The sequence below is a fragment of the Oryctolagus cuniculus genome, chromosome 1 (genome assembly GCF_051225735.1).
Source record: "Oryctolagus cuniculus isolate XC-2025 breed Fujian yellow rabbit chromosome 1, ASM5122573v1, whole genome shotgun sequence".
Taxonomy (NCBI): domain Eukaryota; kingdom Metazoa; phylum Chordata; class Mammalia; order Lagomorpha; family Leporidae; genus Oryctolagus; species Oryctolagus cuniculus.
In genome coordinates, this window is record NC_142867.1 from 6,880,633 (window position 1) to 6,905,881 (window position 25,249).

At 68.2% G+C, this 25,249-nt stretch overlaps 1 protein-coding gene across 5 annotated transcripts; it reads right to left on the reverse strand.

The window, feature by feature from the left end:
- Positions 1–484: 484 nt before the first annotated feature.
- CCDC88B (coiled-coil and HOOK domain protein 88B) lies at positions 485–13,588 on the reverse strand. 5 transcript variants are annotated; one of them, XM_089325385.1, is made up of 27 exons: positions 13,439–13,588; positions 13,012–13,163; positions 12,795–12,923; positions 12,647–12,716; positions 12,511–12,569; positions 12,342–12,425; positions 12,103–12,246; positions 11,801–11,946; positions 11,581–11,662; positions 11,331–11,489; positions 10,761–10,907; positions 10,525–10,609; positions 10,265–10,401; positions 9,090–10,184; positions 6,739–6,866; positions 6,545–6,662; positions 6,175–6,270; positions 5,953–6,093; positions 5,148–5,404; positions 4,801–4,944; positions 4,467–4,653; positions 4,231–4,376; positions 3,447–3,545; positions 3,237–3,261; positions 2,419–2,625; positions 2,246–2,314; positions 485–951 (listed from the first exon to the last, which is right to left on the reverse strand). In XM_089325385.1, exons 1-27 carry the CDS (start codon positions 13,488–13,490, stop codon positions 538–540), a joined length of 4,572 nt encoding a protein of 1,523 aa, XP_089181511.1. In that variant the 5' UTR covers positions 13,491–13,588; the 3' UTR covers positions 485–537. The 5 variants fall into 5 exon arrangements, with proteins under 5 accessions (XP_089181511.1, XP_051689055.3, XP_051689056.3 ...); XM_051833095.3 differs by having other exon boundaries at positions 10,525–10,633; positions 12,795–12,906; positions 13,439–13,587; XM_051833096.3 differs by having other exon boundaries at positions 3,095–3,261; positions 10,525–10,633; positions 12,795–12,906; positions 13,439–13,587.
- Positions 13,589–25,249: the final 11,661 nt, after the last annotated feature.

Sequence of the window (25,249 nt, forward strand, 5' to 3'; positions counted from 1 at the left end):
TGCGGAGAGGAAGAGGAAGCGGGGCTGCTGCAGGTCGCCCTGGGAAGGCTGGGCTGGCTGCCGCCCCGGGCTCCGAACACCTCCAAGCTCAGGCCACCTCCTGTCGGCTCGGGCAGCCCCACCCTGCCCTGGGCGGCCCCAGGTACCCTGACTCACTTCCTGCTGCCCCACCTAATTGCCCCCCTTCCCAGGGCGGTAACCCCGGGGCCCTGCTCAGAGACTCCACCCACCCACCAGGCTACGAGCTCCCCGGGGCAGGGCTTGGCCCCACAGGGCTCTGGGAGAGAGGACGAGGAGGCTGGACAAAGGCAGGGAAGGGAGAGAAGCGGGTGTGAGGGTCGTGGTGGCCGCACCCGCTGTCCCCAGCTTGCCACCCCACTCCCCGCCCCTGGAGGCGCCCTCTGCAGCTGTGTCCTGGCCGGGCCAGGCCGCTGTGTCCCACTGTGTCCCCGGCACCTCGAGGCTCCAAGATGCAGCCAACAGACACGAGGCAGGACTCAGCTTTATTCTTATGCCCCACTGCGTCCCAGGGAAGGCTCAGAGGTCGGCCCAGGACACGGTCCCCAGGGAGTGGTGGGCCTTGGTGCCCAGCCTGGCCCGGGCAGGGGGCTCTCCTGCCCACTCCTTCCAGTCCCCTCGTGCTGAGGGATCCTCTGGAGACCGCCACCTCAGTGCAGGCCGCGAGCCATCCCCCCTGTCCACAGGCTCACCCCAGCTCCGTCCCGGGACCCCTACGCGGGCCGTGGCGGGCTGGAGAGCCCAGGCCTCCTTGTCCAAGTGCTCTCCTCGCGCGCCCCGTGTGGACGGGCTCCCCTGGCTCTTGGACTGCCTGGGGTCCCCCGCGACACTCCAGTGGCCAGCGGGCGGCCCTGCCGAGCTCCGGGGCCCTGCGGCGTCACTGGCTGAGGGAAGGGGTGAGGGGGCGCTTCTCCGGGTCCTGCTCCTCGAGGCCTGCAAGGCGAGACTCCGCTCAGGAGGGCCCCGGGGTCACAGCTGCCACTCTCCGCCCCCACCTCCTCCACTGGGGCCCCAGCCGCCACCCTCCGCCCCCACCTCCTCCACTCCGGGGCCACAGCCGCCACCCTCCGCCCCCACCTCCTCCACTCCGGGGCCACAGCCGCCACCCTCCGCCCCCACCTCCTCCACTGGGGCCACAGCCGCCACCCTCCGCCCCCACCTCCTCCACTCCGGGGCCCCCACCGCCTTGCCACTCCCCTGCCGCACCAGGCCCTCCCTCAGCTGTCCCCTCCAGGTCTCTGCTCCCAGCCCCACCCAGCGCTCAGGTCCCCTCCCTGAGCCCAGTCACTGTCACCTCCCGGTATTCCGGGTACCAGCCAGCGAGAGGCAGGGGTCTGAATCCACACGTGCTGTGGGTGCCATGACCTCTGGCCCTCAAGGACTCAGTGTGGAGGAGCTCCCTGGGGACGCCCCACACTGGCCACCTGCTGAGTAGCCAAGCCGCGCCATCACCGTGCACCTGACCCCCCTCCCTGCTGCTCCTGACATGGGGCAGGCGTTCGGCCACTTGGGATGTCCCCGCTCTGCTCCCAATCCCAGCTTCCCTGCACCCTGGGAGGGGGGCAGCAGCCCTGGCTCAAGTAGCTGGGTCCCTGTCCCCAGACTGGGAAGCCCCGATGGAGCTCCAGGCTCCTGGCCTTGGCCTGGCCCGGCCCCCTGGCCATTGTGGGCATCTGGGGAGTGAGTGGGAGACCTTCAGTGTCTGCATGTGTCTACCTGTTTCCAATAAATAACATTTTTAGGGGCCTGCTTTGTGGGATAGCGGGTAAAGCCACCATCTATGAAGCCAGCATCCCATGTGGGTGCTGGTTCAATTCCCAGCTGCTCCACTTCCAGTCCAGCTCCCTGCTAATGCACCTGGGAAGGCAGTGGAAGATGGCCTAAGTGCTTGGGCCCCTGCACTCACACAGGAGACCGGGAAGAAGCTTCCGGCTTCAGCCTGGCCCAGCCCCAGCCCTTACAGCCATTTGGGGAGTGAACCAGGCGATGGAAGACCCTTCTCTCTCTAACTCTGACTTTCAGATGCACGCATGCATACATACAATGTTTAAAAGAAAACCTCACACGTCGACCTGCGTGTTTCCACGGGACAGCACTGCTGCAGACAATCACGGTTACCATCGCCTCCCCCGGCTGGCACTGCCTGGCCCTTGGCAAATGTTCATTGGAGGTCTGCGGGGGTCCCAGGCCGGCCACATACCCCCGCTCCTGCCCAGGACCCACTCACCCTCGTGGCTGCCATCTGCCTTGTGTTCCTGGAGGGTCTCAACGGAGCCTTCCCAACCCACGCCACATCCTGGGGGACACAAGGCAGCCACTGGAGCCACAGGACGGGACACCCCTTCCCCAGGGGGCCACAGGGAGGCGGGGCCAGCAGGGGCTGCGGCCTTGGTCCCTCACCTTTGCCGTGGGCACTGGGCGCCCCCAGGGGGCCCGGCCGTCGCTGTCGGAATCGCTGCCGGGGGGTGTCCCCGGGGCTGAACGACTCAGAGCTTCGCCCCACGGGAAACCGCGAGCTGAGTTTCCGCCGCTGCCCACCTGCCAGGGTCTCGTCCCGCAGGCAGAGGGAGCTCTGGGCCCGGCGCATGGGTGCTGGTGAGCGCAACACTGTGAGAGGCACACACGGGAGGCGTCAGGGAGCTGGGGGTGTGGCTGGCCGGGCAAAAGGACCGGGAGCAGAGGCACAGAGCGGGGGCTGGGGGGCAGGCGGCCACAGGAGGCTGGGCCCCGGGCTGGTTCTGACTCATTCTAGCAATGTGCCTCCCCCACCCCCATCCCTGCCTCAGTTTCCTTAGCTGCTGCCCAGGATAAAGGACCTCCCCCTAAAGTTCCCCGTGGCTCCAGGTCCCAGGACCACTGTGGAGGGAGCAGAACAGGATGGGTGGCAGCGCAGGCGGGAGGGAAGGGCCCCCACAGGGCCCAGGGCAGAGAGCAGACAAAAGCAACAGGGTTGGCTGGGGGCGCTCAGCGAGAAAGCCAGTGGGGGCGCACGTGCAGGCCGGGCAGGAAGACAGGTGCCAAGGCGGTGGTGGGGACATGGGGGAGAGACCTCCTGGTCACCTGGCCCCAGACCCACCTGTCCCATCCACCTCCCTGCCCTCGGGGAGCTCCGTCTCCGGGGGGCCTCCCAGGCTCTCGGTGCTGCCAGCCCCATCGGCCCCCAGGCGCAGCCCCCCTTGGGGGCCCCCCTCCCGCCGGGGCCGCATCAGCCTCTTCACCTTGTCTGCCAGCCAGCTGCCCTTCCTGGGGCAAGAGGGCACAAGACGGGGACAGGGGAGGGCGGGGAGGAAGGAGAGAGAGGAGGCTCGTGTTGGGGGACGGCAGCGTCCAGGCCAACCCTCACGAGGCCTGCACCGAGGCCTGCACCGGAGCTGGGCCGGGGGTCAGAGGGCAGAGCAGGGCCCCGCCCCAGGGAGGAGGGGCCTCACTTGGCGCGGGGCAGGGGCCCGGGCTCCAGCACGCGGTACTGGTCCATGATCTTCTCCACCAGCTTCTGCTTCTCCCGGCGCAGGGCATTCAGCTGGTCCCTGTGGGAGGGGGCAGGGCGAGGTGGACATGCGACCTGGCGAGGTGCCGGGCAGGGGCGAGGCCAGGGTCACAGCAGGTACGCACAGGTGCACCTGCCGCGGGTGAAGCTGCGCACGGGTGGTCGGCTCCACCGCTTCAGCCAGGACCTCCCCGGGGGGCTCCCCGTGACCAGCCCCCACCAGGACCTCCCCGCCCCCCCCCGACCAGCGCCCCCAGGACCTCCCCAGGGCCCCCGTAACAAGCTCCCCGCCAGGACCACCCCGGGTCCCCCGTGACCAGCCCCCCGCCAGGACCGCCCCAGGGCCCCTGTGACCAGCCCCCGCCAAGACCTCCCTGGGGGGCTCCCCTTGACCAGCCCTCACCAGGACCACCCCGGGGCGGGCCCCCGTAACCAGCTCCCCACCAGGACCACCCCGGGGCCCCCGTGACCAGCCCCCCAGCCAGGACCACCCCAGGGCCCCTGTGACCAGCCCCCGCCAGGACCTCCCTGGGGGGCTCCCCTTGACCAGCCCTCACCAGGACCACCCCGGGGCCCCCCATGACCAGCCCCCGCCAGGAACTCCCTGGGGGGCTCCCCGTGACCAGCCCCCACCAGGACCTCCCCAGGCCACCCCCCCCCGTGACCAGCGCCCCCAGGACCGCCCCGGGCCCCGTGACCCCGCCCCGGCGAGGGCGCCCGCTCACAGGTACTCGCGCTGCTCCCGGTGCAGGTGGTCGCGGCTCTCCAGGCTCCGCTCCAGCAGCTGCCTGTTCTCCCGGCTCAGGGCCTGCACCTCGGCCAGCAGCTGCCGGTTCTCCTCCTCCTGGGCGCTCCGCAGCTCCGTCAGCAGCTGGCGGGCGGGCGGCACGGGTCAGGGTGGAATGGGGCGCCCGTGGCCTGGGTCTGCCCCTGCCTGGTCGCCCTGCACCGTGGGACGCACCTCGCACTGCGTGCTCAGCCGGCAGGCGCTCAGGTCCAGCTGCTGGTTGGACTCCCGCAGCTGCTGGCTCTGCGCTTCCAGCTGCGCCCGCTCCAGCTCCAGCCGCGCCAGCCGGCCCCGCAGCTCCCCGCGCTCGCCCTGCAGCTCCCCCCGCTCCCGGGACACCTCGGCCAGCAGCAGCTGAGCCCTGCGGAGGCAAGGACGGCTGCGCTCCGGGGGGCCGGGCAGGGGGCGCAGAGCAGGACCCGCGGGGACAGGGACAGGGGCCTGATGACTTCCCGCCCACCTGGCCGGCGAGGGGGAGGGCGAGAGCGGCCGGCCGGCGGGGAGGTACCTCTCGTGCTCGCTCTGCAGCCTCCGCAGCTCCTCCTCCAGGTCCCGCTGCCGATACCCGTCCTGCATCAGGCGCTCCCGCTCTGCCAACAGAGCCACCTCCTGCGCCTCCACGCTGGCCCGCTGGGCCTGCAGCTGCTCGTGCCTGGGGGGTGGGGAGGAGAGCAGGAGCCTGGGGCCTTGGGGGCGGCTGCACGGCCTGGACCGGGCGTTGGTCATCCCCCACGCCCGCTGCCCAGGCCAAGCCAGCTGCTCCGACAGGAGAGTCGCCCGAGGACGTGCTGGGTGGTCGGCACCCGGAGGGTCAGACCTCCTGGGGAGCCGGGGCGGCACGTGGGGGCGGCTCACCGGCCCTGCAGCTCCCGGTGGGCCAGCTCCAGCGCCCGCATGTTGGCCTTGAGGTCCCGGTGCCGCACCAGCAGCCCCTCCAGCTCCGTCTCCTGCCGCCGCTGCAGCTGGGCCAGCGCCTCGTGGTCCCGAAGCAGGGCCTGCTGCTGCCCGCGCGTCTCCTCCTGGGACTGCCGCGCCACCCGCACCTCCTCCTCCAGCACGCCCAGCTTCCTGTGCAACTCCTGGCCCTGGATCTCCAGCACCGACTTCTCGGCCTGGGGCAAAGCAAGGAGGCAGGGAGCGCTGGCTGGATCCCAGCCTGGGAGGCGGGAAAGGACGGGGCCAGAGCAGAGGGCGGAGGGAGGGCAGTGCCAGGAAGAAGCCATGGGAGAGGCTGGAGTGGGGGGTGGGCAGCAGGCCACTGCAGGCCAGGGCAGAGAGGGGAGGCACGGCCGTGGCTGAGTGGTGGCAGGCCACGGAGAGGCGGGCAGGAGGCTCGGGGCGCGGATGGGACAGATGGGGCTGGGACCGCCAGCTGTGGAGGAGGAGCTGTGATGGTGAAGCCGTGGTGCCCAGTGAGGAGCCGGGGCTGGGAGGAAGGGTGCCAAAGGGTCAGAGGTCAAGGGTAAGTGGGACCAGGGAAAGAGGCTGGGAGCCAGGGTAAGCAAAGGGGCACGAAACCACCAAAGGGCGGGAGCAGTGGGAGGCGGCGAGGACAGTGCCGGGGACGGTGCCAGTGCCGGGGACGGTGCCGGGGACGGGGCCGGGGACGGTGCCGGGGACAGTGCCGGGGACGGTGCCGGGCCGCGCGGGAGCCGCCCACCTGCAGGCGGCTGCTGTGCTCCTGCGCCTGCTGGCTCTGCAGCAGCAGCTCCTGGGCGCGGCTCTGCAGGCTGCCCAGCTGCCCCTCCAGGTGCTGCAGCTGCCCCTGCAGGGCCACCTTCTCGGCCACCAGCGTCGCGTTCTGCCAGGAAGAGGCGGTGAGCAGGGGCCAGGAGGCGCGGGGCCCCGCCCGGCCCGGCCCCTGCCGCGGTCCGGCACTCACACTGCGCTCCACCTCGATCAGCCGCCCGCTCTGGGTCGCCGCGTCCCAAGGCTCGGGGCGCTCCTTCGGGCCCAGCCCCGGCGGGCCCTGGCGCAGCTGCAGAGGAGAGGGCGCGGCGGGGTCACGCGGCTCGGCCGTGGCACGGGGACCCAGGGCAGGGGACGCCGCGCCCTCCGCGGAGCCTCGGAAAAGATCCAACACCAGCAACGGAGCTCGCCAGAAAGAAGAGGAGCCAGCTCGGTCCGTCTGAATGAGGCGGCGGACCAGGCCCCCGCGGGGCCACACAGCCCCCTGGGCCCCAGCACGGGGCTCCCTCCGACAGCCCCCAAGCGGCTCGGGAGGCAGACGCCCGGCGCAGGCCCGGCCTCACCTGGAACAGCTCCTCTTCCAGCCGCAGGGCCCTGGCCTTGAGCTCCATCAGTGCCTCCTCCTTGCTGGTGGCCGCCGCCTGCAGCTCGGCTTCCAGCCGCTGCTCCAGGCCCTGGTACCTGCCAGCAGAGGCCTTGGCACCCAGCCCCACCTGCACCCCCGGCCGCCCCTCCGTGGCCACGGGGGCGGCCCCACCTCTGCTGCTGGGCCTCCTGTTCGTGCAGAAACTCCTGGCGCTCCCGAGCCGCCCGCTCCAGCTCCCGCTGCAGGCCCTCCAGCCGGGCGCCCAGCTCCTGGCCGCGCACCACGGCCTTCTCCAGCTCCTGCGGCCAGGCAGGGTGGGCTCAGGGTGCCGGCTTCCTGCCCCTGCCCCGCCCCGCCCCCCTGCGTCTGGTGCCTCTCACCCTTCGGGCCTCAACGACCTTATCTGTAAAATGGGAGCTAAGCCTGCAGGCTCTGCAGGGTGGGGCTGTGCGCAGGGAAGGAAGCCCCCGGACCAGCGTCTTCACCTGTCTGAGTCCGTAGTTCCTCACGGACACCGTGCCGGGGGCACGCGCCCTGTGGACTGCCATGTGAGAGCAGGAGGGGCCCGGCCCAGGGTCACAGGGCACTGGTGTGCCAGGGACTTGGGTCTCCCCGGGCCTAACCACAGCGAGGACTTGGGGGGGGGGGGGCGGGGGGCCGAGATGCTGCCAGCCAGGGCCCAAGGTCTTTGGCGGTTGGGCCGCACCAAGTCGGCAGGAGGTGGGAGGCCGGAGGGAGGTAGGCCAAACCATTCTGCCACGCAGGGGCCCAGCTGGGAGGAAGTCCCGAGCAGGGCTGCAGAGGCCGGCCGCCTGCCACATCCCGCGAGCCTCTGTGGCTGCAATGATCATCCTGGCTTAGCCAGGCCTCGCTCTGGGGCCCTGCAACTCCTGGTGCCCATGGCCGGGGCCTCTCGCCAGAAAACTACAAGTCCCATGAGGCACTGCTGCCTGGCGGCTGCAGGCCACCAGGTCCCCAGCATCAGGGCTAGGAGAGGGGCAGTGCAAAGGAAGGCGGAGGGAGCCCAGAGCCCGGCCCCGCCCTCCCAGTGCCCGCTCCGCCCAGCACATGTGGGCAATCCCAGAGGCCCGTGTTCCCGGGCCTCCCAAAAGCCAGTCACCTCCACCTGTGCCACACCCAGGCAGCACCAGGAAGTGCTCCAACCAGGAAAGCTTGCAAAATTCCCCTTCTCCCTCGGGTTCTTCTGCCTGCCCTGTCCCAGAGCTGCCTCTTCCACCCCACCCTGTCTTGTCTTCTGGAGTTCCCGCTCCGTGAGGGGGCCCCCGTGAGGTGCCAGGCACCCCAGCCCTGCAGGCTCCGGCGGGGCAATGCAGTTACTATTCTGCTTCTGCACGAGGGAATCAGAGAGGTGAAGTCACTCGCCCTGAGCCACACAGCTGAGAAGTGAACTCTGGGATGTAACACAGGTGCCTGCCAGCTCGCCTCGCTCACACCCTGCCACACCGTGCCCCGCCTACCCCTCTCCCACCCCCCCACCTCCCTCCCTGGGGTCACCCCCCCAACACTGCCTCCCCCACCCCTGCCGCCCTGAGCAAGCACGGCCTCCCCTCTGAATGTCAGTGCCCTGGTCTGCACAGGAAGCCGTGCCGTTCAGCTGCCCAGCACGGCCCCCGCCGCACGGCCCCGCTGGCCCAGACACCTCCCTCCACCCGTGCCGGCCTCTGCTTCCCCGAGGCGGACCTGACCAAACCCTCCGGCAGCTCCCACACGCGGGAGGAGCTCGGGTGCTGCCTAGGAGGCACCTGCTCAGTCCCCACCCTCTCCTCTCCGCCACCTCGAACTCCACACGGCCTCTCCCGCCGCCCCCAAACTCCTGCCTGGGCCTGCACCCTCTCTCCTCCTCCAGGAAGCCTCCCCTGACCACACCCAGTCTCCATCCAGGGGGCTCGCTGCACTGCCCTGCCTCCACCCAGGCCCCTAGCACGTGCCACAGCTGCCCGTAAAACACACCAGAACGGATGAATGAATGGGCTCCCAGGCCTTCTCTCCCCTCCGTCCCCATTCCCACCCCAGTCAGCCTCGCCTGCCGCCAAGCCCACCACACAGCCTCCTGATGGCCACAGCCCCACCCCCACCAAGGCAACCCTACACCGGTCTGCCCGCACCCCCTGGGCCAACTGCCCTCCTCCCCGCACTCCTCCCAAGCCCTGAACATCTGGAGGGCAGTACAGGTCTCGCACAGGCTGTGCCCTCGGCACCAGCTCCCTTTCCCAGCTCGTGAGACCCCTCCCTGAGGCCTCCTTGCCCGCCTGCCCCCCCCAACGCCTGCCCAGGGGCACAGAGCACAGCAGGCTGGTTGTGCAGGGGCGGCCCCGGGTGCAGGGGAGCAAACCACATCATCGGGACCGCACCCAGAGACCACGCAGCGCACGCAGGGGCTCTGCGGCCCAGGCCAGGCACGGCCTCGGAAGGCCGAGCGGCCTTGGTGCTTCCGTCTCCGGTGCCAGCTCGGTGCCGGGCACTCAGGGCGAGCGCAGCCCCGGCCCGGAGCCCCGACCTACCTCGCCCAGGGCCTGCTTCTCCCGGCGCGCCCTCTCGGCCTCCTCCAGGTGCCGGCGGCCCTCGCTCTCCAGCGCCTGCATCCGCTCCTCCGCAGCCTCCGCCCGGGCCCGCAGCCGGGGCCCCTCGCGCTCCCACTGCCTGCGCTCGCGGCCCGCTGCCGCCAGCGCCTCAGCCAGCGCGTCCCGCTCCCGGGCCGCGGCCTCCAGCTCCCGGCCGGCCGCCTCCACCGCCTCCCGCAGCCGGGCCAGCTCTTGGGCCCGGGTCTCTGCCTCCCGGTGGGCCTCAGCCTCTGCCCTCTGCACTCGAGCCAGCTCCTCGGAGAGGCGGGCGGCCTCCGCGCCCCGGGCCTCCAGCCTCCGGCCCTGGGCCTCCAGCTCAGCCCCGAGGGCCACGGCCTCTCCCCTCAACCGCGCCACCTCCTCCCTGAGGGCCTCTCTCTCGGGGACACCGCTGGCCAGGACCTCCGCTGGGACCGGCTCCTCCACGGTCCGGTCAGGAGCTGCTTCCGACTTCCACTGCGGCTTTGGCTGAGCCGGGTCCCCAGCCGTCCCCACCGGCCTCTGTTCGAGCTCTCTGGCCTCTGTTTGCTGTTGGGGCGGCTGCAGCCCGCCGTCTGGGGTCTCAGGCACCTTGGGGTGCACTTGGAGGCAGAGCCCCGAGGGTCCCGGCGGGTGTTCAGGGCCCTCCTGTCCCAGCCCAGGGACCAAAGCCTCTGACTGCCCCCCAGGGCCCTCCCTCTCCCCGGGTTCTCCCCCTGCCAGGCGCTGCGTCTGACTCCGCACTCCTGGATCCTGGGGTGAGGCTGTGGAGGGGGGCGTCCAGAGCGGGGCCCCACGGCCAGCCTTCTCCGGGGCCTCCTGCGTCTCCACAACAGGCTCTGACTCTCGGGGGGCCTGGGGAGCAGTGGCAGCCTCCTGTGGGGGCCTCTCCTCCCCCTGCGGCCCGGAATCGGAAGCCTGGGGACGCTCGGCTGAGTCTGATGCCGGGGGAGCCAAGTCCGAGGCCTGGGGGTCTTCATCCTCGACCTGGGGGCTGCGGGCCGAGGCCGGGACCAGCAGCGAGGAATCCTCACTCTGTTTGTCCAGCAGGGGGTGCTGGGGGCACAGGAGAGGCAGGTGTCAGATGCAGGGGAGGGCGGACCAGGCAGGAGAATGGAGAGTGGGGCAGGGCTCACCTGGCCGCCTGGCTGCCCCCGCAGCGCCCACAGCAGGTCCCGCAGCTCCCGGTTCTCCCGCTCCAGAGCCCGCAGCCGTCCGGCCTCCGCCTCCCGCACCTCGTCCTGCAGGGAGGGCAGCGGCCCTGGTAGGGGTCCTGGGGGTGTGAGGCGAGGTCAGGACCCCTCCCACCCTTCCTGCTTCCCACCGCTCCCCCCCCGGGGCCCTGGGAACAGGGGTGAAGACGGCACCCCAACCCTTGTCCTGGGGCCCCACTCACCGTCCCCGGGGGAGTCGGGGGGCAGCTCCAGGCTCCGCTGCAGCTCCAGCTCCAGCTCCAGGTTCTCCCCCACCAGCTGCTCCACCTGATGCCGCAGAGAGCACAGCTCCTGGGGGCGGTCAGGGTCAGACCTGCGTGGCCGGAGAGCCACAGAGGTCCCGGGGGTCCCACAGGAAGCCCCACGGGGCGGGGGGGGGCACGGGTCAACCCAGCCCGGGTCACCGTGGCAGCCTCACCCCGTGGGCCTCGCCCAGCCGGGCCCGCAGCAGCAGGTTCTCTCGCTGGGTCTCGTGGAGCCGCGCACAGCGCTCCCGCGCGGCCTCCAGCTGCTCCTCCAGCAGCGCCTTGGACGCCTCCAGCGCCCCTGAGAGCGCCCGCTCCTCCTGCCCGGACCGCAGGGAGACCCGGTAAAGCGATGAGTGGGCGCCGCGGCCTGGGGGTCCCACCCCCTTCCCCCGGGCCCGCCAAAGACCCCATCCCCTCCCCCGCCCGACCCATCTCCAAGCCCCACTTCCGCTCTCCAAGTGCTCGGCCCTCTCTCGGGGGTCTCTCCAGGTACCGCTTCCCCAGCACCTGACCACGCCCCTCTCCCCGCAGGCCCCGCCCCCACTCAGCCATCCCGACGGTGAGGGTCTTGCTCCAGCCCCGCCTGCCCTGCCCTGAGGCCCACCCCCTCGCCCCGCCTGACCTCCACCTGCGCCATCCTCAGAGCCCCCCACACACACACACACACGGTTGTCCGGTTGTCCGTCTCTCCCAGTCGGGCCCGGCAGAGCCCCATGAGCGCGGCCCTGCAGCCACCGCACCTCCAGCCGGCCCTGGCAGGCCTCGGCCGCCTGCAGCCGCTCCCGACAGCGCCGCAGCTCCTCTTGCAGGCGGGGCAGGCGGCCCGCGCGTTCCCGCAGCGCCTCGGCCTCCTCGCGGTACAGTTGGGCCCGCTTGGCCTGGCCCGACAGCGCCTGAGTCTGGGCCAGATATGGAGCTGTGACCGGCCAGCCTCCGGCGGGGCGGCGCGGGGTGGGACCGGCGCGGGAGAGGGGGGGGCTCTGAGCGCACCTCCTGGCGGAGTCTTCGCATCTCGGCCTCCGTGCCCTGCAGCTCGGCCTGGGAGTCCAGCAGCAGCTCGGCCTTCTCCTCCCTGCGGGGAAGGGGCTCTGCCAGGTGTCTGGGGGACCACGTCCCAGGCCGGACGCCTCCCGTCTCCCCTGGGGACTGGGGTCCATGCAGGCCCACCCTCCCCTCACCCCCAGGTGCCCCGCCAGCCCTGGGCACTCACAGCTCCTGCCGCAGGCGGCGCAGCTGGGCCTTGGCGTTGGCCAGCTGCAGGGCCAGGTGGTGGGAGGGTTCCTGGGCGGGAGCCCTGGCGGGAGCCTCCAGGGGCAGGGGGGCTGGCTGTCGCTCCAGCAGCAGGTCAGCCAGCCGCTGCGGGAGGCCAGGGAGGGGGGGTCAGGAGTAAGCCAGCCCACCCTGCCCACGTCCACCCCCAACACTGCAAGATGGGTGGTTGTGACAGTCACTCCTGCTGGCCCAAGACCCAGACCCCAACCTACACCTTTCAACATCGGGTCCGCCCCCTACCTGGGCCCCCAGCTCACGCTCCCGTGCCAGCCTGGACAGCGTCCCCAGCAGGCTCCGGGTCAGCGTCTCCAGCTCCGGAGCGGTCAGCTCCCCAGGCTCCGGCCCAGCCAGCGCCAACACTGTGCCTGCCCCGGGCTGGGTCACCTGGGGGACACGGGGCTCGGTCGGGCAGAAGAAGGGTGGTGAGGGTGTCCCCCGGGGAGGCTGGGCCCATCCCAGGCTGTCGCCCGCCTCGGTACCTCCTGAATGGCAGTGGCCAGCTCACTCTGGACGTCCAGGCTGAGGCCCCGGATGTGCCGGATGAAGAGCTCCCGGTGTTCACACTGCAGGGCGACAGCGGAGGGCGAGGCTGGCGCGGCCCCCCGTCCCCTGCACCAGAGCGGCCCGGCCCTCCCCTCCGGAGCTCACCTGCACGGATGCCCCTAGCAGGAGCCGCAGGATGGCTTCCAACTCCTCCACCGCCTCCTCTGCGGACACGGGCCACACGGGGTTAAAGGGGGCTTGGGGTCTGAGGCAGGGGGGCATCAGGGGAGGAGGAGAGTACCTGAGAGGGGGTCCAGCGCCAGCGTCTTGAGGTCCGGGGGCGGTGACAGGATCAGCAGCTGCAGCTCCTCCTGCAGGAGGGCCCGCCCGGGTGAGAGGGGCTCCGGGGGCGGGGCTCCACGGCTCCCCTCCCCCTGCGGACCCCTCACCTGGTAGAACTCCCGCAGCCGGCTCCACAGCTGGCTCAGGCTCCACAGCCGCCGGGCCGCGGCACCGTCGTGGCCCGGGATCGCTCGAGGCCGCCCCCGGGAACTGGGGGCACTGTGGGCACACGCGGCCTTGGGTGGGAGGTGGGAGAGACCTCGCCTGCCCGGGTCTCCCTCCCCAGACCCCCCCAGGCCTCGCCCCCGGCCTGGCGCCCCTTACATGATGCCCAGCACCCGGAGGAGCAGGGCGCCGCTGCAGAGACGCAGGAACCTCCTCTCGGGGCAAAGGGGCCCCTCTTCCTCCTCCTCCTCCTCCTCCTCTTCTCCCTCCAGCTCCTCCGCCTCTCCCACCAGCCCGGCCAGTCCCAGTGCCTGTGCGGGACGGAGAGGGGTCGGCTGGGCCTAGGGGGCGCCCCCACTGGCAGCGGGACCCCCCTGACCCACCCCAGTATCCCCGGGGCACTGCCCCTCCCCAAGCCTGAATGCCTCCGGTCTCAGGCTGCCGGCCCCAACCCCCTCACCGCAGCCCCCAGGGACATGGCCACCACCGCAGCGAGTCCGCCCCTCCCCCCAGCCTCCCCCCAGCCCACGGTGGCCCTGGCTGCTGCTCACTTCCCCTCCCCAGCCCGCCGCCACCTGCCCCTCACCCAGGTGGCCAGGCTCCCACTCAGGAAGTCCCCGAGCCGGGGCCCCCTGCATCCCTCCATGCCAGGTCAGGGTGTCGTCCAGCTGTGGCGGCTACACCTGCCTGGAGAGGAAGAGGAAGTCCCCGGCGGGGGGATCCCGGGCCCAGCCACAGACACCCTGCAGCTTCCTCCTTCCGGGTCGGGTCGGGGCGGGCCAGCGCACCCCCGGAGTCCCACCGCAGCCCCCGGCCCCCACCCCTCCCAGCGCACGCTGCAGAGCCGGCCCCGGCCCTCTCGGCCCTGCTGCGGGGACGGCCGAGTGCTTCTCTCTGGGCCTCGGCTTCCCAGCTTGAAACCAGAGGGGACAGCCTCAGCCTGGCCCCCTGCAGGGCCTCAGAAGGGGCCCTGGGCACCCACGCGTGCCTCCCCCACACGCCAGGCCCCACTCTGGGGAGACTCCTTGCCTTTGACCTCGACATCTCCCACCCGCTCCCCTCTGAAGCCTGCCTCTGATGCTGCCTCCCCCAGAGAGCCCTCTGTGAACTCCAGGCGGATGTGAGCGCCCCTCCTCTGGCCCCATCACACCCCCGCTCTGCCCACAGTGGCCTGAGACAGGGACATGGGCCAGGAGAGCTGGGCCAGCTGGCCGGGCCTCTGTTTCCATCTGTAACGCAAGCAGGTTGGATGTCAGCCCCAGAGACAGCAGCACGAAGCTGTGACCAAGAGCAGGTGCCACAGAGAGAAAAGAGCCGGGGTACGGGGGGGACGTCCCCGTTCCCCACTCTGCTGGACGCTGTGTGGGCTGCTGGGACATAGTAAAAGGTCACCCAGCCCCCGCCTCCACAGGGGAACAGCACCCTGGGGAGACAGCCGCCCTGAGCACCCGACTGAAAGCCTAGTCTCAGACAGCAGGTGCTGGGAAGCTGCTGGTGGGAGGAGGCCCGCGGCCGGGACGGCAGGGTGAACTAGGCAAAGTGCCAGAGGAGGAAGCGCATCTGAGGAGTGGGAGAGGATGTGCAAGGGCCCCAAGGCCCCAAGGCGAGGTCAGTGCTGAGATCAGAAGTGACTCGTATTCTACCTGCTCCCCGGCGCTGTGTCTCGTAGTTAACGGCTCCAGGCCGGGGCACCTCTGCGCTTGCTGACCTGGTTGTCACGGCGCGTCAACATTCCCAGTGGCAAAATCCCAGAGCAAGCGTGGAGTACCCTGTTCCCGTGGGACCCAAATGGTGGGAGTCCCTCGGGGCGGCGGGGGGAGACCAGGCTGGTCAGCAACATGGCCGAAACAGGGCAGGGCCCGCTGGCAGTTAGTTCTGCAAGGATGCAAAGCTGCCCTGGGACCTCCTGGCTGTGGAGTAGCTACTTTCTGGGCTGCTTGCGGGAGGGCTGCTCGAAGGAGGAGGCAGAGGTGGCAGGGAAATCCGCCAACAGCATGGCTGTCAGCCAGACAGGTGCGCAGGTCGAGCTCTAAATGGAGGGAGTTTTCTGGATGAGGTCACCCTCGTTGTGTGCCCATCAAACTGTATGGGGGGGGGGGGAGGTGCTGTGCAGTGGTTTAGTGCCCTGGTCTGAAGCGCCAGCATCCCATATGGGTGTAGGTTCAAGTCCGGCCACTCCACTTCCCATCCAGCTCCCTGCTGTGGCCCGGGAAGGCAGTGGAGGATGGCCCAAGTGCTTGGGCCCCTGCAGCCGCGTGGGAGACCCGGAAGAAGCTCCTGGCTCCTGATCAGTGCAGCTCCAGCTGTTGCAGCCAATTGGGGAGTGAACCAGTGGATGGAAGACCTCCCTCTCTCTCTCTCTCTGTAACTCTGACTTTCAAATAAATAAGTAAATCTTAAAAAAAAAAAAAAACAAACAAACCTGCATGGGAGGTGAGACTGAGTCACGTGCGGCTCTTTCCGGAACTGTAAACTAACCCCCTGGGAAGAAAGCACCCTGGGATGCGGCTAACTGGCACGGCCGTGACCTCTTCTTTCTCAGCCGTGACCTCGTCTTCCTCAATGGCACTGTCACGACTAACGGCATCCCAGGGTGAGGAAATGCAGGGAATGATGGCAGCGACTGCGGCCGACCCAGGCCTGCCGTGAGCCGCATGCGCAGAAACACCGACCGCTCCAGTCCGCGAAACACGGATGATGGATTCTCTCCATCCAGTTCTAGTCCCGGCTGCTCCTCTTCCAGGCCAGCTCTCTGCTGTGGCCTGGGAAAGCAGTGGAGGATGGCCCAAGTGCTTGGGTCCCGCACTCACATGGGAGAGCAGGAAGAAGCTCCTGGCTCCTGGCTTCGGATCAGCCCAGTCTGGCTGTTGTGGCCATTTGGGGAGTGAACCAGTGAGTGGATGACTTTCTCTCTGCCTCTGCTTGTGTGACTCCACCTTTCAAATAAATAAATCAGTCGAGGGAAGGAGGGAAGGAAGGAAGGAAAGAGAGGGAGAGAAAGCAGGCAGGCAGTGGGCCCAGAGGCCTGGGGCCCTGGGGCCGAGGTGGGACTGCCAGCAGAGCAGGCCCATGGCTGCTCACCCCCTTGAAACTTCTGGAAACGGGAATTGGTGTCTGGGACACGCGGGAGGGTTCTGTGGGCCAGTGCCCAGGCCAGCCTTCATTCCCCAGCCAGCCTCTGGTATGGTCATGACCGTCAGCGTGAGCGACGCCGAGGTCCACCCAGACGGGGCCCTCAGCAACGCTCACACCCACCTGCAGCCCCCTCCCCGCGGAGAACCCAGCCTCAGCCGTCTGGGACGGGCAAGGGCTTCCTGGGCTGCGACACGTGCAGGCAGAAGGCCAGCAAAGGCGGGACCCCACGAAGCCAGCAGGAAGCCACCTTGGCTAGGGCTGAGTGAGGCGTTCAGGGTGGGGACAAGCATGGGACAGAAGCTGCGGCTTTACCGAACACACGGGAACGGTACCGGTCCACCTGCCCTTCCCGCCCCTCTGCCCCGTGATTAGGTTTAGAGCCTCTCGGAATTTTTCTCTTATCACCAGGAATTCCTCCGGAGAGCCTGTTCCAGGCTGGCCCGGCAGGTCTGCGCAGATCAGCGAGTGTGCTCCCTGCTGGCTCCCCGCTGGCCACCGAGCACCCCCCCACCCCACCCCCACCCCACCCCGTCTTGCTCAATATCCCTGAGCCACACCCTTCCTGGGGCTTCCGAGGCGGGGGCCGTATCTCCGATTGCTCTCACATCCGTCACTCCAGACAAGCTTGGCCGCACTTGTCAGCAGCGTGCAGCCCGGCTGCAGGGAGGGGCGAGGCGGGGAGGGGCTCCCTGGCCTGCTGACGCTGACGTCCCGGGGTGCCCAGGCTCGATTCCCTGCAGAGGGGCGTTCAGCAGAGCCTGTCGGGGGTCCGGTTCCCCCAGTTAGATTTTTCCCTTTGAAAACCGCTTCAGACACCTGTGCGTGACAGCAATGCCAAGGGTGCCCCAGGGAGTAGAGAGAGGCTCCAGGCTCCCGCTCTTCACTCCAACCCTCCATCCCCCCACCCCCATCCTGTCCCACAGTCCTGTGCTTTTCCTTCCTGAGCCTGGGGAGGGGAGCGTGGAGCAAGCGTGGAGCAACGTGGAGCAAGCGGTGGCGGCCGGCGGGGCACAGGGCAGGCACCTTCCTGGCCTTGCAATGCATTTTGCAACACTTGTTTCTGTTCTATACCGGCAACCTTGGTCTCTCTAACAGCTGCTGTCCTGGAAATGGTCTTCTGCTGATTTCTTTTTTATTTAGTTATTTTGAAAGGAGGGGGACAGATCTTCCATCCCCTGGTCCACTCCCCAAAATGGCTACAACGGCCAGTACTGGGTCAGGCCAAAACCAGGAGCCAGAGCTTCGTCCAGGTCGCCCATGTGGGTGCAGAGGCTCAAGCACTTGGGCCGTCTTCTGCTGCTTTCCCAGGTGCATTAGCAGGGAGCTGGATCAGAAGCGGAGCAGGCGGGACAGGAACCGGTGCCCACACAGGATGCCGGCACTGCGGGCTGCGGTCTAACCAGCCGCGCTGCCGGGCGAGCCCCTGACAAAGATTTCACGGCGGGCATCTTTGGCTGTTCCGGCTGGGACAGTGACCCTTTCTCAGGTGTCTTTTCCTTGCCCACAGCGCCGGGAGGCAGGCAAGGAGCAGAGACAGACAGACGGACAACTGCATGGCACAGCCGACCACAGCCTGTGGCCTGCACTCTCCTGGCTCAAGGCCCAGCCTCCCCAGCTGCCCAGGGAACCCATTCCCCACACCCTTCGCTTCTGGTTTAGAATTTTCTGGACAGTCCTGGTCCATCCCCAAGGGGACCTGAGGCTTGAGGGGCAGCAGGAGGCTAGGGAGTGGGGGCAGTGGGGCCCGGACCAGCAAAAGCTGGGACCCCCCCCCATTCCCACCCCCAGGCTGGGTCACAGAGAGTTTTTTCTCTCTAATCAGACATTTGAGGCCCCAGGCTCAACAAATAAAAACAAAGAGGCAGGCTTGGAGGGGGGGGGGGGGTCTTCTGGGCACCTGCAGGTCCCCACCCACCATCTGGGGGAGGAAGTGGAGGATTTGGACAGGACGGGACAGAAATGCCCGGTGGAGTGGCCCAGAGGCGGGGCAGTGGGAAGCCAGAACCACAGAGGGAGGGCAGGGTCCCAGCCGCCGAGGAGAGGAGGCGCCACCGTCCCTGCCACCTGCCACCTGGGGAGCTCTGCCTTCCCACCCCCCAGGGCACCCCACGCTCTGCCCTTCCGGAGCCTCTAAGCTGTGTTGGCACCCAGGCCCGTCTTCCCCCTCCGAGTGGCCCGGCACTGAGCCATCACTCAGACACCCGCTGCCCTGCTCCCAACCTCCAGGGGCTTCTCCCTGCACCTTGAGTCAAGTGCAAGGCCCTGTAGGGGGCCAGCGCTGTGGCACAGCGGGTAAAGCTGCCGCCTGCAGTGCTGGCATCCCATATGGATGCCGGTTCGAATCCCGGCTGCTCCACTTCCAATCCAGCTGTCTGCCATGGCCTGAGAAAGCAGTAGAAGATGGCCCAAGTGCTTGGACCCTGCACCCAGAAGCTCCTGGCTTCGGATCAGCTCTGGCCACTGCAGCCACCTAGGGAGTGAATCAGCAGATGGAAGACCTCCCTCTCTCTCTGCCTCTGTAACTCTACCTTTCAAATTAATTAATTAATTAATCTTTAAAAAAAAAAAAAAGGCCCCGTAAAGAGAGGCCCCAGCTTAGCTCCAGACCTCACCCCCCCCCCGGCCCACGCAGGCCACACGGGTCCCTCGGCCTCCCTCTGACCACTAGCAACTTTGCACTTGCTGTTCCCTCAGCCCGGAACACCCCTCTGTCCCCCTGCCCACACGTATGAACACACATGCACACACTGCACACAGACACACGGGTACCCTGCTGGCCTCGCCCACCTGCCCCTTCCTCGCACAGGGCAGACTCCTACCCTGTCCCCAACACCCCCTTATCCCATCTGCGTCTGCAAGGACCACCTTGCCTGCCCCGGCTAGCACAGGGACCGGCGTGCAGAGCGGCTAAGCCCTTGCTCAAGGCCACACAGCCTGGACGCGGTAGAGCCAGCTCACAGAAGGCAGCCGCGTCAGTGCTGTCAAGAGACCAATTCCAGTTCAGAGATGGGGAAACAGAGTCCGAGGGCAACGGGGGTCATGGCGGCTGAGGGTGAACCCAGTCCTCGGGCTCGGGGAGCCCCCCGGGCCCTGAACCCCCTCCCCCGCCTTCACCCCCCACCACTGCTCCCAGCCAACCCCATGGCTGCCTGGGGACAGCAAGGCCAGAGCCTGGCCCCCAACTGCCCAGCAAGGCCAGACCCAGCCTCATGCAGCCTCCACAACTGGGAAAACATGCAGAAGACAGGCCGGACCTGCGCGAGCACAGACGCGGCCCCCAGCCCAGGCGGCCTCCCCGGCGGCAGTTCCCGGCCCCGAGATAACCCCAGAGGCTTCCACCCCGCACTCGGGCCTGTGGGAACACGCGTCACAGTAGGAGCCCGGGGCGGGGACTGAAACGGATCCACGTGTCCCGAGCCGGCCCAGACACGCACCCTCCGCCACGGGAGCCCAGCCAGGCGAAGGCAGGCCACGACCCCGTCTCTGTCCTCTCTCGGCCTCCTCGCCTTTGGGCCCTCGTGCAGACTGTTCCTACCTCCTGGAACGCCCTTCCTGCCTCCGGTCACCGGGTCGCGGCTACTCAGTCGAAGCGAGAAGGCACTCGCTCCCTCCCGCGGCCCACAGGGACAGGCGGAGTGGTGGGCGGGGTACCCTGTGATTCCACCCCAGCCGCTGCCCTCACCCCTGCACTAGACCGTGAGTGCGTTGAGGGGAGACCGCCTGGCTCAGAGAGGGGAGGCAGCGCGCGTGGCCCAGAGGCCCCCGGGGCGCAGGACCCCTGCGCGCTGCACACGGCCGCCTCGGTCCCTCGGCCACTGCCACAGGCGGGCCATTTGTGAGGGGAGGTTTGCTTTGCATCTCAGCTCTGATCAGTCGGGGGCTGCACGTGGTGGGGGTCTTCTTGCTGGCGGATTCCGCAGGAAGCAGGGAAAGAGACGGGGGGGGGGGTGCAGCTGGCGGTGTGGCCTCAGCAGCTTAGGCCACCGCTTGTGTCCCGTGTCACAGCGCTGATGAGGCCCAGCTGCTCCGGTTCGAAGCCAGACGGCCGGCGGATCCCGCACCCTGTGGGAGGAAGGTGGAGGCCCCGGCTCCTGGCTTCAGCCTGGCCCAACCTGGCTGCTGAGGCCATTTAGGAAGTGAACCAGCAGACGGAAGATTCTCTCTCTCTCTCTAGTCTCCCTTTCGCTCTGCCTTTCAATCAAATAAATAAATCTTCGAAAGAAATTAAGGCAGGAAGTGTCCCCAGAGGCTCAGCCAAACTGTTTTTTACGCCAAACCTCTTCTCCCGCTAACTCATTAACCCTGCATTGCAGAAATGGATTCAGGGCGTAGCCCTAGTGACCTTTTTTAATTAAAAAATAACTTACTGTCTTATTTGAAAGGCCGGGAGACACGAGAGAAAGACGAAGAGACAGAAAGACATCATCTGTATTCCGATTCACTCCCCAGAAGCCCACAGCAGCCAGGGCCGTGCCAGGGGCCAGGAACGCAGTCCGGGTCTCCCGCAGGGGTGGCAGGGACCCACGGACGCTGGGCTCGGAAGCAGAGTCTGGACGGGAAGCAGCCCCTCCAACGCAGGATGCGGGCGCCCCACGGGGTGTCAACCACTCTGCCCAACGCCCCTGCCAAAGGCTGCTTGAAGGGGCCGCCCTCAGTACCTCCTGTGTCAGCGCGAGTCCCCGGGGCGCTCACCACGCTCACACCACAGCAGCGCCGACCCACCACGTGCGCCAGCTCTGCTCACCCGACAGAGGAACCTGCCGGCTAAGCCTCCGCCTGCGACGCCAGCACCCACACGAGGGCCAGCTCCAGTCCCCCAGCCTCCAGCTGCCGTCCGGTTCTGTGCTAACGGGCTGGAACACAGCAGAGGATGGCCCAAGTCCCCGGCCCCTGTACCCACGTGGGAGACCTGGAAGAAGCTCCTGGCTCCTGGCTTCAGATCAGCTCAGCCCTGGCTGTTACAGCCATTTGGGGAGCGAACCAGCGGATGGAAGACCTCTCTCTCTGTCTCTCTCTCCTTCGCTCTGTAACTTTCAAAAAATAAATAAAATCTTCAAAAAAAATTTTTAAAGATTTTACTTATTTTAAAGGCAGAGTTGCAAAGAGAGAGGAGGAGAGAGGGAGAGAGAGACAGAGAAGTCTTCCATCTGCTGGTTCGCTCCCCAAATGGCCACAACAGCCAGGGCGGGGCCAGGCCAACGCCGGGAGCCTGGAGCTCCATCCGGGTCTCCCACGTGGGTGCAGGGACCCAAGCACTTGGGCCGTCATCAGCTGCCTCCCCGGGAGCATTCGCAGGGAGCTGGACCGGAAGCAGAGGAGCTGGGACTTGAACTAAAACTCAAAATGGGTGTGCGGGCGTCTCAGGCCGCGCCCTGCTCGGGCTTTTCTAAGCAGCCTGTGGCCAGCACCACCTTCTGAGGCCACAGGGCCCGTGACCAGGGCCTCCCACCGGCCCTGCCCCAGACACCCGCGATGGGGAGAGTCCCCGCCCTCTCTGCGCCATCCGCAGGACGAAGCCGGGAGCCGTGTCCTGTGCAGGCCCCGCAGCCCGTGTGGCGCGCCGCCGTCCTCCGGTGACAGAACTCCTGGTGTCCTTGCTACACACAGCCGGGACGCGCTCAGCATTCCCAGCCTGCCCCGCGCGCTCAGCATTCCCAGCCTGCCCCGCGTGCTCAGCATTCCCAGCCTGCCCCGAGCGCGCTCAGCATTCCCAGCCTGCCCCGCGTGCTCAGCATTCCCCAGCCTGCCCCGGGCGCTCAGCATTCCCAGCCTACCCCGCGCGCTCAGTATTCCCAGCCTGCCCCGCGCGCTCAGCATTCCCCAGCCTGCCCCGCGTGCTCAGCATTTCCCAGCCTACCCCTCGCGCTCAGCATTTCCCAGCCTGCCCCGCGCACACAGCATTCCCAGCCTACCCCGCGCGCTCAGTATTCCCAGCCTGCCCCGCGCGCTCAGCATTCCCCAGCCTGCCCCGCGTGCTCAGCATTCCCAGCCTGCCCCGCGCGCTCAGCATTCCCAGCCTGCCCCGCGCACACAGCATTCCCAGCCTACCCCGCGGGCTCAGTATTCCCAGCCTGCCCCGCGCGCTCAGCATTCCCCAGCCTGCCCTGCGCGCTCAGCATTCCCAGCCTGCCCCGCGCGCTCAGCATTTCCCAGCCTGCCCCGCGCACACAGCATTCCCAGCCTACCCCGCGCGCTCAGCATTCCCAGCCTGCCCCGCGCGCTCAGCATTCCCAGCCTGCCCCGCGCGCTCAGCATTCCCAGCCTGCCCCGCGCGCTCAGCATTCCCCAGCCTGCCCCGCGGGTGCTGGCTGCTGTGTTCCAGGAGCTGCAAGGAGAAGGAGATTCCGCAGGCGCCGCGGCCCGAGGCTGCAGCCTCAGCGACCTGGAAAATCCTAGAAGGAAACAGCCCGTGCGTGTTCCATCGTGTGCCTTCCTGAGCGGCTCCACGGGCCGGGGTCACCCCTTGGTTCGGTTCCGTGCACGCCCACCGCTCAGAGGCGCCATCTTGGGTGCACCCTGAGCACAGCGCGGGCGCCGCGGCCCCAGGCACAGGAGTAGGGGTGTTGTTCTAATTGTTCCATTTTACTGCCAGTTGCCGTCGTCAACCTCTGACCCTGCCTGATGTATACCTGCACCTGTCTGGGAAGAAATGTAGCGCACACTCAAATCCGCTTTCAGGCACCCGCCGGGGCCGGGGCTCACCCGCTGTGGGTGAGGGGAGCTGTTACTGCACGGCAGCTTCCAGGAAACCTTGACTGCAGCCGGCGCAGGGGCTAAGCCTCCACCTGCAACACCGGCGTTCCACGTGAGCGCCAGCTCCAGTGGGCTGCCCCGTTTCTGATCCAGCTCCCCGATAACGCCCCCGGGGAAGCAGCAGCAGATGGCCAAGTGCTAGGGCCCCTGCACCCCCGGGGGAGACTTGGAGGGAGCTGCGGCCTCCTGGCTTCAGTCTGGCCCAGCCCCAGTGTTGCAGCCACTGGGGAGTGAACCGGCGGGTGGAAGACTGAAGAACTCTCTACTCTCTTTCTCCCCTTCTGTAACTCTTTCAAACAAATAAATAAATCTTAAAAAAAAAAATCTTTCAGTTCTCAATGTTATATTAACAATTATTCTTTGTCCCGTTCTTGTTTGTTTGAGAGGAAGAGAGAGAGGGAGGCAGAGAACCAGAGAGCTTGCATCCACTGGTTCAAGTCCCCAAACACCCACGACAGCCGGAGCCACGCCAGGCTGAAGCCAGGAGCGCCATCCGGGTCTCGTGGGGCTCAAAGCCCTGGCGATCATCCGCTGCCCCCCAGGGTGGGCGCTAGCAGGAAGTTGGCAGTGACTGGGGTTCCGCGGCCCCACCAGCGTCTCCCCGGCCGAGGCCCGTTGCCTGCTCCGCGATGGGAGAGGCTTCCCGGGGCGGGGGCTGTGCTGTCTTCCCCAGAGCCCCGGCCTTGGGAAGAGCGGCCCAATGGGAGGCGCTCAGGTCTCCGTGAATGCGCTGGCGTCAGTCCTGCGGGGTGGGTTTCTGTGGCCCTTGTGCCCACCGCCTTGGGGCAACACAGCAGGTAGTCCTCATCCTCTGTGGGCGCCTCGACCCTGGGAGCCCACGAAGCAGCCCCGGGCTGAGACCACAGGTGGGGTCTTGAAATGTGGACCCTCTGGACACCCAGAGCCCTGCAGGTGCAGCCCAGGCTGCCCTGGTCCCCAGGCCGGAAGCCTGGCCTGCCCTGCAGAATTTGGTGGGCTGGTGCTGTTTGCTCGTGGCTCCCCCGGGCCAGGGGACGGAGGGGAGCAGCTCCCAGGGCCAGGCCCAGGCGCCCCCCTCAGTGCAAACTGAGCCGTGTACTCAGCATCAAACCCACTCCCCCACACTGGGCTGCCCTGAGGGACCACTCAGACCCTGGAAGCCCCCCACACTTGCCTAGTGGTCCAGCCCGTGGCCACAGACCCCAGAGGGGCCACTTCCTCTCCGAGGCCTCCCGGGGCCTCAGTCGGCCCAGGTGAGAGCCCAGAATGGAGGACGGGGAGTGGGGAGTGACAGACGGGGCTCCCCTGCTGGTGGGGGGCGGCACAGGTGGCGGGCCAAGGGAGGGGCGCAGACGCTGGGCTCACATGCGCCCTGTGTGCAGCTCCGCCTGTTTCCTCACTTGTGCAACCACGTGCTGTCCAGGCAAGGGGAGGAGGAGAGGTGGCCAGGTGTGTGAGAACCGCAGGGTCAAAGTTCAGTGGGCAGGACCCAGGCGCTGAGGCCGCCCCTCCACAGCCTCCTGCGTAACCACAGCCTCCGCACTTGCACTGACCACCCGAGGCCTGGGCGGGGGGGGGGGGGGGGGGCACGTAGGAATGTGACCTGTCACCGTCCTGTGCAAGTCCTGCACTGGCCCCAGGGCCCCAGGGTGGAAGGCAAGCAGCCTCCAGCCTCCCTTCCCCCTCTCTGGGCAGCCACCCCGCCCCACTGCGCTCACCCCCTCCCCCCTCCCTGCACCATTCCCACAGCCTCTAAGAGGCCTGCACCTGACCTCTCCGCCCCAGCCGGCTTGGCGGCGGCGGGGGGGGGGGGGGGGATAAGGGGGCTGAGCTCTCCAGACCAGCAGGCAGGGGCTGCTCCGTGGGGCCTGGCGCCCACAGGGTCCACAGCAAGCAGCGGCCAGCACAGCCCAGGCCAACCGACCTGCTCCAACAGGACTCCCTGAGTGGAGCAGCTCCTCACAGCTGCAGCAGCTCCTGCCCTCAACACCTAAACCCCAGGGGCCACTTCACTGCAGCCTGCACCCTGCCCATGGCTTCCCAGGGCCTGCACAGAGCTACCACCCCCAGCACCAAAACCCTGCTGGTGTCCCTGGCTCCTGGCTTCACGCCCGCCCACCCACCCACCCAGACTCCTCCCCCAGGGGCCCTCTCGGACCAGCGCTGCCTCCACTGATGGAGCCCCCCCCCCGCCGCTGGGGCTGGGGCTGGGGCTGGGGGGGCAGGGGTGACCAAGGCCAAGGGCCCTGCCCTGGGGTGCCCAGCCTGGGATTCAGCCAGCAGCAGCCAGAGATTACGCAAAAGGTCATGGTGTGCGCCAAGCGCGTGGCCACCGGCATGTGCCTGCAGGCTCCCTGGCCGTCCTTCCCCGCGCCCCGCACCACTGGCTGCACCCCAGCTTCCAGACGCTGCCTTCTCCGTAACTGTCAGGGACCCCAGACTCTCCCCTTCAGCCCCGGCCCCCGGCCCCCGGCTCTGACGGTGCCAAGGCCCTCGATGGAGCTGCGTTCCCAAACCAAGGAGACGGACG